Genomic DNA, 11,224 nt, shown 5'->3' on the forward strand with positions numbered 1-11,224 from the left:
AGTAATTGACCAAGTACCCCCACCCACCCACCCCAAAAAAATTTTTTAAATCCCAAGTCTTTCACACTAGCAGCTCTTCCATTCAACTCCTTGCCATTGCAACAAAAAAAAATCAATGACTTTAAAGATCTATAAACTCAGCTGAATCAGTCGTCCACCATGGCTTTTCACTTCAGTTTCCATCCAAAGATGCTGTCGAAAAGACAGAAGAGTAGAAGTGGCATCCCAGAAACGGGAGGCCTCTGTGCCTCCATTGCAGGAGAAGGCATCTAATCCAATAAGGTAATATTATCAGCATTGCTTGGCCCAGAGGTCAACCTCTTCTGTTTGTGTGCCAGCTAATGACTCCAGTGGCGTTTGGCACAATCCCAGGAGAAATGTTCCAAACTCTGCAAATTCAAGTCTTGAAATTACCCACACAGATGTTTGGAGGAAGAAACAGACTAAAATACGTAGAGAGAGCTGTGGAGTGAAATATTACTTTGTAGGATTGCATTACCCAGTACTAAAACGAACAATATCTTTGTTAGACAAACGCTAAACCATTTGATTGTGTGGTGAAATAATAGTTTTATGCACTGCGAGGTCTCCTATGATCGTAAATTAGCTTCAGTTTATTGTATCGAAGTTAACATATAACATATTATTTCTAATAGACTGCAAATCCGCACACTTTCGATACTATCCATAACCGTTTCAATATTCTTACACAGTACAATATTGTACGTATGTATATTCTTATAGTATTTGATTTAAAAAAGACCAAGGTATGACATGGTTGGGTTAAAATAAAATATACATTAGTGTTTTAAGTGTTGCATGCTCGTATGGCTGAAACTTTTAAAACTGAAAGCAGTATATTACATTACTTGAGTGATATTTCACATAAACTCTCATTACTTTATGAAATAATTCCTGGGAGGAAATTCTCCAGACAGTGTTTGGAAACAATAAGGGACTTCCTTAATCATATACAGTACTGAAAAAAACAGGACGCCGATAACTGAATAAGCATAAACCACATCATATTAAGCCCGTGGATAGCTTAAACGTTAAAACGTTGTCTACAATCTCATTAACAACAGCAATTTCCATCAACAAGCGAAAAACATGAGTTGCTGCCTAAATTTTACAAGTAGTCTATCGCATTAATATAACAGGTGCATAAATAAAACAGGTGCAAACTGCGCATCTCTGCTACCCTAACGCCATGCAAACATTCTTTTTGTATACTGCAGCAAATATATTCAGTCGTCATTGGACTAGATTTTGAAAAAATTAAAACTAAAAAAAACTCGTCGAATTTGGTAATACAAGGTTCTCCTCTAGAGTCGAGTGCTGAATTTCACAACCTCAATACTAAAGTCCAGCACATTAAGTACACCGTAAAACAACAGAGCCAGCGCTCACCACAGCCAGATTCAAGGCTCCACCGCAGAAAATATCATAACGTCGCATCTCTACGACTTCTTTACATAAACTGCATCCTTTTACGAGAGTACGTAGTAACAATTTTCTTTCTGTATACGTCTGCACAAGCTATATCAAAGTTCATCTTTTTTATCGGAATGAAATGCGAAAACTACTCACCCCAAACACAATCAGGGCTTCCCTTTGAGACAAGGCTGTTTCCCCGGCACACACTCCCTCCACTCTCTGCCCCCCCCTCCATCCCCCCGGCGTGAAGTCAGTCCATAAATGCCCCGCACAAACCCCCTCTTCCAATTGATCACATTACGTCATGGCACCGTGCACCAGTCTCATCGCTAGATTTTGGCGCTGTCCGTTTCCATGGAAACTTATAGGCGAAATGAGTTGGCTGCCATCTAGTGTCAATAAAATAAAACTACCTGGTATAATCCCGTACTTAAACACACGTATTACGGCAAAACTTACGGGGTGCCATGGATCGGTCGAACAGCTGCTTGACACGTACCTGTCCATATGATGGCGACCTTCTTCCATTGCTCCAGGGTCCAGTTCCGACATTTAAATGCCTAATGTAGGTGCCTTCGACGGAGGACACGGGTCAGCATAGCACTGGCTTGCGGCTACGTAGTCCGATATGTAACTGAGCTCGATGGCCCGTGTATCATGACACACTACACCCGTTATCATCATCAAAATTATCTACCGTAGTGTCACAGTAGCCCATCTGTTGGTTTGTACCAGACGTGACTTCACACCCCTCATCTGGAGACCTTGCCGTCCCGTACCCTTTCTGCGGTTCGTGGTCTTGCCCTCCTCAGACTAGAGGTATCCAACTCACTATAGCTGACCGTGAGCAGGCCATAAGCTTTGCCCATTCGGAGATGTTCTGGACCCAGTCGTCTGTCCATTTCTTCTGTATTCAACATACCAACAACGAGTAATGAATTTTATCTTACCGTCCAACATACCCCGTTTTTACTAGATAGTTAACATTAATCGCTTTGCTTTAGGATCATAAAGCAGTTTGGGCTCATTGATGTATACGTAATTATTGTTAATTAGTTGTTCTGATTGGAGTTTCTTACAAATGTCTGTGTGTGTGCAGTTATTTTGCACAGTCTTTTAACAGCAGGCCCAGTATGACAACGAAATCAACATATTACACATAAAAATATGATGAGCAAGAGTCCGATCTTAAATACAAGGTTCAACTCAGTGATTATTTCATTTAAATGTTAGTGTTACTTTTATTATTGAACGTCTTTCTGAGCAAAATATTTCACATAAATGTACAATGATCCATCTATCTTAACCACTTGTCCAAGGATTTTAGGTACCCTGGACACTATCAATGAGTCAAAGAGCCCAAAGCAAGACACACCCTGGAAGAAATACCAGTCTCCATCTAAAAAGTTTCAGCAAATATCCACCAGTAAATATAACTATAAAAGTACCTTGGAGTCAATTAAATGAAATGTTAATAATTATTACATTACGGTAGTCGTCAGGCTTTAAGAAACTATCTTATCCTATACAGAGATACAAGGATGAAAAACAATAAGATATATATACTGTACAGGTATTACAGGGTAGTCCCCATTTACCTGGCCCTGACCTCTTTGAGGTTTATTTGACTCCGCCCCCATTCGCGTTCAACACTGACTGTGATTGGCTGGAGGAAAGGTGAAGCCGGCGCGGGATGAAGCGCGCAGTATACTTTTTTTTTTTTTTTTTTTTTAAAGAAACTACGTCAGGCGGGATAAATCGTCCCTATACTGTTTCATTCTTTTAAACTAGGATGATTAACTCTTGGATTATAAATGGGGCTCTACCGCTAAACTTGTAATTATTTGTCGTACAAATGTAGAACTAGTTAAGTCGATGTAGGCAAAACTTAGTTTAAATACAATGGTGTTTGTAGTTTTTGTGATTACTGGAGGTAAAATTAGCTGTTAGAATTATTTTAACTTATTTCTTGTTCTAGTTTAAGTTAAAACCTTGCCCGATAGTATTTTTATGAGGTGCGATTGATTTTTTAAAGGGTTTAGCTCATTTTCCATGGACAGCAAATATCCGATCTGCCATAGCGACTGGAATAGATTCCCAATTTACTTATCTGTTTGAAATTGGTGCTTGGTAAGTTTTTATATTCTTATTTTAATTTTTCTTCCTGGCTTGAGAATTGTCCACATTGTGATTGCATACATTCTGATGTTGGAGCTCACTTAATATTTTAGAGTTGCTCTGCATTGGCAAATATAAAGTTAAACTGCCTACTGTAATCTCGTAAGGCAACACTACGTAGCCACGTTATGAGTTGATACTTGCTTTTCTAAGCAATCTTTGAATTGAGGCACCGTGGCAGCATTATTATTATTATAGAATGTGCGTTGTGGTTAAACGCGTGTGAAGTACAGTGAGGTGAATGGATACAATATGTAGACGCTTGTAGCTGAAGATACTTTAATGGCGGGCGTTGTGGTTAAAACGATATACTCGCTAGGTTGTCTTTGCATGTTTGTTTTAAATAGCTACAGAGTTGCAACGTGTTTTATTTTCACCGAAAGGCAATTAAGCCTAGCTAAACTTATAGACATCTTACAGTTTATTATTAAATATCGTAACGTGGGTGTCTATTACTGTCTAGTCTCGCTTGGGGTGCGAGAGGCTCCAGCACTACATAAAAGTTGTAGAAAATTGCCGAAATACATTACAAACGATTGAAATAAATGTACGTCATCGACGGAGACAATAGTTTTAATTCCCCTTTCTTCTGCATTGTATTAAAGTGCATACTGTAAGTTTTTTTCTAAGCGTTTCATATTTCCGGGTTATGTCATTAGAATTACTCTAGGAAATTCCGCGCCAAGATTTAAAAAAATATCTACCTGCGCGGGACAGTCCGACTTGCCCTGGAACTAACTCCCGCTTAATTTCTATTGGTCGACGATCAATGCAGGGCGTGTCCTTCGGTTTGTGCGGCTCTCTAATTCGACAACGTAAACGCCAGTCAATGTAGTCGCGGGGTCGGCATAAATTCATAGATGCCTTCTGGCTATACATGATATTATTAGCAAGGTTGAGTTTTGGGATATTTGATCTACAAAAGTCTTTCCTTGGACCAAAGAGGTTTCAGATCGACTGTTTAGCACAGTATGCGGAATTATGCTAAACTGCATGTTAGGTGTTATTTTATCAGCGTTCTTTTAATTTTTGTTAATTAGTTGGGAGTGATGAATGTGTTGCTGGATTTACAAAATTCGAAAAAATCCAAAATCAACTCTTCTTGCGGCCTGACTTCCGTGGATGAAAAGGTTAGATTGTCTGTACTTCGTTAGGACTCACAAAATATAATGTAGTTGTGAGTGTAATTTAATTTGAAGTGTACAGTAACGCTTGTAAGCATCCAACTTATTCCTAGATTGTACTTAGTACCTATTGTGATCTCTTTAGGAAACATGTCAGTTATGGAAATTTATTTTCTCAAACAGGATAATGCTTTCCTGGAACCAGACGTTTTAATGAAAATACCAGGGAACATATCTTCAGTAGATTTTCAGGAGACCATGGGATCTCTGACAACACCCACAAAGGGAAAGAACAATCCTGTAACTGAACCCTGGACCCCCACTTCCAACCTCAAAATGCTCATCAGTGCTGCCAGTCCAGAGATCAGGAACAGAGAGAAGGAGCTGGGTCTGGATAACAGTGTAATCACAGAGCCCATTGATGCTTCTCAGGTAATATTATAACATGAACATATCAGAAAATACTGTTTTACTGTGATTCAGCCAATGCACTTCCTATAAGCTATAACTATTCTGCTTTTTCCCAGTTAAACTAAATTTAATTGCTTCGATATTTTTTGTTTCTGCGGTGTTAAGCAAGTCTGGGTTGTTAGGACTTGCACACTTAGTCATTGCAATGAATGTTCCTCCACAGATTTTTTTTATTTTTTGAGTACTCACTATTGCAAATGTAATTATAATTATTTGTTTGTTTTTCTATTCTTTTGCTGACAGGAGCCCTCATTTGATGAATCAGAGAAACTTCAAATAAGTCGGAAAGAAAAGAGCCTGGGTTTACTCTGCCATAAATTCCTGGCACGTTACCCAGACTATCCTAACCCTGCTCTGAACAATGACATCTGTCTTGATGATGTAGCAGTAGAACTTAGTGAGTTTTATTTTTCCTTTAAAATGCTTTCTTGTTTGTGAACATCTAGACATTCTGACATCAGTCGTGAACTTTAGAAGCCCAGATCACAAAGATATTCAATATTTGTAACTTTATTTTGTTAAACAAATGGCACAAAATCTTTAAGTTAAGATTTAAACAATTTCAATTCCATTAAATCTCAAGAATACCTGCAAGCTTATTCTGTACACAGGTAATTTTTATTTAAAAAAAATTTCCTCCTGTAATGAGTTGGATATTTTTCTGCCCTCAATGAATATTTGTGTTTGTTCCATAGATGTGGAAAGACGACGCATCTATGATATCATGAACGTCCTGGAGAGCTTGCACATGGTTGGCAGGCTAGCTAAGAACCGCTATATGTGGCACGGCAGAGTCAACCTTCCACAGACCCTAGCCACACTCAGGAAAGTAGGAGAAGAGTACAAATATGGTGAGCAGATGGAGCAGATTAAGCAGAGAAGCTATGAAAGAGAGTTTGACTTTGATGGTGACGAGAAAGAGAATGAGGACATGAGCAAACCTGGAGACACAGAGAGTGAACTTGGGCAAAAAGAAATGTACTTTGTGGAGCTTCCAGGTGTGGAATTCCGAGCAGGTGAGCTCAAGGTTATACACTGAATTTTTAATACTTGATGTGGAAAAATGCGTATAGATATTGTGATATACATGATTGAAACCCTTAATCATACAGAGCTATTGTGGGTTTTTTTTGTCCCAGCTTCTGTTAATAGCCGGAAGGACAAATCCTTGAGGGTGATGAGCCAGAAGTTTGTTATGCTGTTTCTTGTCGCCACACCACGAATAGTGAGCCTTGAGGTTGCAGCAAAAATTCTCATTGGAGAAGACCAAGTCATTGACCTAGACAAGAGCAAATTTAAGAGTGAGTAACAAGCAGAGCAGATTGCCTCTCACTGACATGTAACCTAAAATCTTCAATGTATTTTTGAACGTGCATGTTGATCAACGGTCTCCCTGACGCTTAGTTGCATTATTTTACAGCAAAGATCCGTAGATTGTATGATATTGCAAACGTGCTGAGCAGCCTGGAGCTCATTAAGAAAGTTCATGTTACAGAGGATAGAGGAAGGAAACCAGCTTTCAAATGGACAGGCCCAGAGGACTTTGCAAGCACTAATGGTGGGTTCACATCTTAGTGACTCAGCAAAAGATCTTCAGTTAACCTCCTGTCATTATCTATCCTTATTTGTTTGTTTAATTTCTTCAAAAGATGCTGATGCTTCATTGACTGCACCATCCACTGCAACAGGGACTTTGGAGTCAAGGTGTTCCGTACAGAACTGTGCTAAAAATCTCTTCCCCTCCAACACAGTAAAGCACAGTTTTACTCGTCACCCATCTTTGATTAAGTTGGCAAAAAGTATACAAGATGACCGCAGGAAGATCAACTCTGCGCCTTCCAGTCCTGCTAAAATAACTGAATTTGTCCCAAGTAAAATGGCTCAGCTAGCAGCCATCTGTAAAATACAACTGGATGAACAGTCAAAGTAAGTCTGATTGCTTTACCCTAAAAACGGTACTTGTTCTGTAGCATCAAAACTGTTTGATTTATTTAAAAAAGGAAAAACAACTGGTTACATATTTACTATTTTTCTTTCAGAAAAAGCAAAATAAACCCCAAAGTGGCTCCTGCAGTAGTAAATAGTCTAGAGCAAGCAGAAATTGGTAGGAAAAATAACGAACCAGCATTAAATATTGAACAAAATACCAACCGTACTCCTGAAATACAGCTGCCAGCTTCAACATCAGGAACAATGCCATTTACCCCCTCCCAGCAGCCTGCTCTTATCCATGTCCTTCTACCCCAGCACCAGATAAGCAGGCCCTATACCCTATACGTTCATCCTTCAGTCAGGCCACACCCATCTAGCTTGGCTGTGCGTTCAATGACATTCGAGGACAAGACTGGAGGGAGTTCGGGAAAAGCCACAGAGGAAAGCACATCACCTGGGAAGTCTGCTACAAAAGACATAAGTCTCTCTCAGATGCAGGAACACAGTCTGCTGCAGAATAATTCTGCCTGCTCCCCCTCAAGTCCTGCCTCAATGAAACGAATCTCCTGTGACCAGATCTCTGAGAAGAGCCCGTCTAAAGTCATGAAGATGCCGAACAGTTCTAGGGTATATTGTTGTTATTTATTATTTTGGAAGTATTACTATAGCAATATCAGGCCACCAGCATTAAAATAAGTAACTTGATGTAAAGACTTGTCCTTTTCACTTGAAAGTCCTGAGTGATGTATTCCCAGCTACAGCACACTGAGCATCCTTTATGTTCTGCCTTTCTAGTCGCCCTCACCCTATGGACCAGAGCTGGGTGACATTATACAGGCACGCCTGAAGGCACGCAGGAGCCTGGTGTCAAACAGACCCTCTCCCCGGGCTCTTCACCTCGATCCAGAATTCATAAATACACCCGAGAACACAGCAGCGGAGAAGCTGGACCAGAGTGTGGAGAGGTTCCTGGAAAAGGAAGAGAAACTCTCCCCCTGCATCAGTGAGGGAGGTGTCACCCCTCTCCGAGCTATACCCTTGCAAGAGGTCCTCCTCTCCTCTGGACATTTACCTGCTGAGGTGAGGTCCAGTTGCATGAGCATGGTTTGTTACTTTGCTGTGGTGCCCAGGCAGCTGATTATGCATCCTTTCTGTCCCCCAGGCTCTCATCCCAACTGGGTATCTCATCCCCATCTCCCAGCCATCGCTCACTAACCTCCAAGACTCTCGGATGCCTGGTGCTGAGAGTGCAAATGCTGCAGCCTCCAATCACACTGTGTTCCACACACCTACGGCAGGTGTGACCTGTTCTGGAGCCAGAATGGCTGCATAAACATTGTCTAAATATTAATCACATGGTAAAATGAGTTTAAAATAAACATTTAAAAAAAAAAAAAAAAAACTTTATTTGGCTGGTAAATTAGTTTGATTAGAATTAAGTGCAATTGCACATTGTCAGATCTAATGAAATGTACTGTAGTTATTCATTATTTGCCTCATTCTCCATAGGGTCCTTGCCAGCTGGTGCCCAGGAGTTTACCCCCAACAGCTTCTCCCTCAAACTGGCTTCATCTGCTGTGCCAGTCTCTCCCTTCTCAGTGCTGAGTCAGCCGGGCCCTTCTCCAGTACCTAGCCAGAGACTTCATAGCCCCAGCCCTGCCATCCTTAATTTCACTCTGCAAAACATGGGCCTCATTCGCAGTGGCAGCCCAGGCAGGCCTTCTGCCTCCGCGCCGTCTGAGCAAATGAATGGCAGCCCTGCCCAGCTTGGCTTCCAGCAGAGAGGCATGATCTTTGTCAAGCCCATGTCACCTGTGCCCCTCCAGCAGCAGACCGGACAGCCCCTCGCCCTGTTCAACTTACAGCAGGTGACGCACAAACACTGCGATTTCAATTAAAACCGTTCAATTAACACATTAGCCAAATGTTCCTAGAGACGATGCTCCAGAACACATTATAAATAATGTGTTTTGGAGAAATATTCTAATATTTTCATGGACAGTATTTGAAGACCATGAAAGTAAAACTCACATCCTGACCTCTATATAGAAGGTGGTATTTCCTGTGATATACAGCAACCAAACCATACCAAGAAAAGTTGCAGTGCATTTTCAGCTCGCTAAAGGTGTTGACAGGTTTGGAGAGCGACCAACGTAAAAACAAAGGGAAACCTATTGACTTCACATGATGTACATCAATGTATTACGTGGTAATTCCTGCTAGCAAGTCGGTCAATTTTACCATCAAATGCTAGTGAAATTACAATTTGCTTGTGTTCATTTGTATTTCGAATCAATTGCATTGAGCTGCTCTGTAGTAATTTTTAAGTAGTGGTTGGAAACTATTGGGAATGCAGCAATATAAGCAGATGTGCAATACTACTGCTAATGAACAATATATAGAATACGCCCTTTTTTGACTTCAGATAGAGAACGCTAGTGTCTCCTTGCATTTTGAGATAGTGGTGATGCAACCAGCTTGGTTTGGTCACACTTTCATCCCTACCAGTAAGTCGGGCCACGTTAGTACGGGTACAGCTCAAATAATTTACATTGGAAAACTGACACTTTGCTCAGGTATGGCTCAATTCTTCTTGGTGGCAGTGGAAAAGCGCCATTAGATAGATATTTATTATCTTTCTTTTTTTATTATTATTATTATTGCCCACCACCATTTTGTTTTATTATGTATATAAAATAAAAATATGGTCATGCTAGTCTCACCTAAGGGGTTCTCAGCTTGCATGGTAGAATTGTTTTGTTGCCTTGAAAACCAAATGGCCTAGCGCCCTCTAATGGACATCTGCTTATATCACTTTCCTTCTGATACATTGGTAGTAATACACCAATGAATTTCTTATCACGGATGTATACCTGTGCATTCAGGGGAATCAATCACCCATGCAGCGTATTCATGTATGGATATGTTGTATATTCTATAAATATGTGTTTAGTAGTTTTTCTGAAGGTTATGGGATTCTTTATGGGATTTGGTTCTGTACCATAGTCACAGTTTGTTTAATAACATATAGGTAATGTCTTTTTACTGTGTGTGTGTGCGCGTGTGTGTGTGCGTGTGCATTCTTTCTATTTGGTGACAGGTCCTTTTTCTTTTTCCTTTATAGCCTCTGATAGCAACTCCCAAGGGAACCCAGCCCATCCACCACAGCTTTTTCCATACCCCAGTATCTACCCTCTCCCCCCTTGCCACGGTGGTGACCTCCTCGAGCAACACGGGCTCCAGGAATGTTTACATCCCACAGCGGAAACTTGACATTGCCACCGAGGACAACTGTAGAGGTGGCCCAGAGAACCTTATGCTGCTAAATGACTTTTGCTGATGAGTCACTGTGCATTAAGAGCTGTGTCCCTGTATTGTTTGACCAGTATATTGCCTGTGCTGTAATTTTTCCATTGAAAGGTCCCAGACATTTATCATTTGGACATCAACACACTGCAGGACAGCTTGCAACTTCATTGAGCATGCTGATCGCATAAACGAGATTAGAGTGTTTCATATAATGACCCTCAGTTCCAAATATATATCAATCAGTTATGAGTAAGGTGCCAAAAATAAAGGGCTTTGTGAAATGACAGCTGGGATCCTCATGCAATTTACTGAGGTACTCTATGTATCTAAGGGCACCACTAAATCCAGGAACTGACTCTGGTCTGTAAGTCAGTACATAAGTAAACTAAAGAACACAAATAACACTTGAAATTGGTTAAAGTGTAATTGGGTTTGGTGGGTAAACTATATGTAATTTGTAGACTGAAATTGAAAATGTTTTATTTTTGAAAATGACAAGAGTTAAGTATTCTAGATAAGAGGAAAGCTAAATTCCTCTATTTAATGTTTAAGTGCCATAAAAAGGTGTCTGGGGAGTGCAGGACCTGTATGTTGTATGTGTGAATGAGTTGATGGATGAATCATTTTGGAATCTGCATGTTTTACAGAAGAACTGAAGAAGGCTGAATTGTATAATAAAAATGGATGTATGTTTTGAGTTCCTGTTTTAAACCATGCAGTTTTAGAGTAAATTATAGTAACACAAATAAATTATTCTCTAAATTAGTGTCTGC

At 40.3% G+C, this 11,224-nt stretch overlaps 1 protein-coding gene across 6 annotated transcripts; it reads left to right on the forward strand.

The window, feature by feature from the left end:
* Positions 1-3,155: 3,155 nt before the first annotated feature.
* On the forward strand, positions 3,156-11,148 carry e2f8 (E2F transcription factor 8). Of its 6 annotated transcripts, none has more exons than XM_023818574.2 (14): positions 3,156-3,273; positions 3,473-3,567; positions 4,656-4,745; positions 4,923-5,171; positions 5,454-5,607; positions 5,906-6,226; positions 6,350-6,511; positions 6,631-6,768; positions 6,860-7,136; positions 7,250-7,769; positions 7,938-8,222; positions 8,305-8,440; positions 8,652-9,010; positions 10,267-11,148. In XM_023818574.2, the coding sequence occupies exons 3-14, from the start codon at positions 4,665-4,667 to the stop codon at positions 10,480-10,482; spliced, it is 2,898 nt and encodes a 965-aa protein (XP_023674342.2). In that variant the 5' UTR covers positions 3,156-3,273; positions 3,473-3,567; positions 4,656-4,664; the 3' UTR covers positions 10,483-11,148. The 6 variants fall into 6 exon arrangements, with proteins under 6 accessions (XP_023674342.2, XP_023674374.2, XP_023674333.2 ...); XM_023818565.2 differs by having other exon boundaries at positions 3,164-3,370; XM_023818606.2 differs by lacking the exon at positions 4,656-4,745.
* The last annotated feature ends 76 nt before the right edge of the window (positions 11,149-11,224 follow it).

Source organism: Paramormyrops kingsleyae, chromosome 11 (genome assembly GCF_048594095.1).
Source record: "Paramormyrops kingsleyae isolate MSU_618 chromosome 11, PKINGS_0.4, whole genome shotgun sequence".
NCBI lineage: Eukaryota > Metazoa > Chordata > Actinopteri > Osteoglossiformes > Mormyridae > Paramormyrops > Paramormyrops kingsleyae.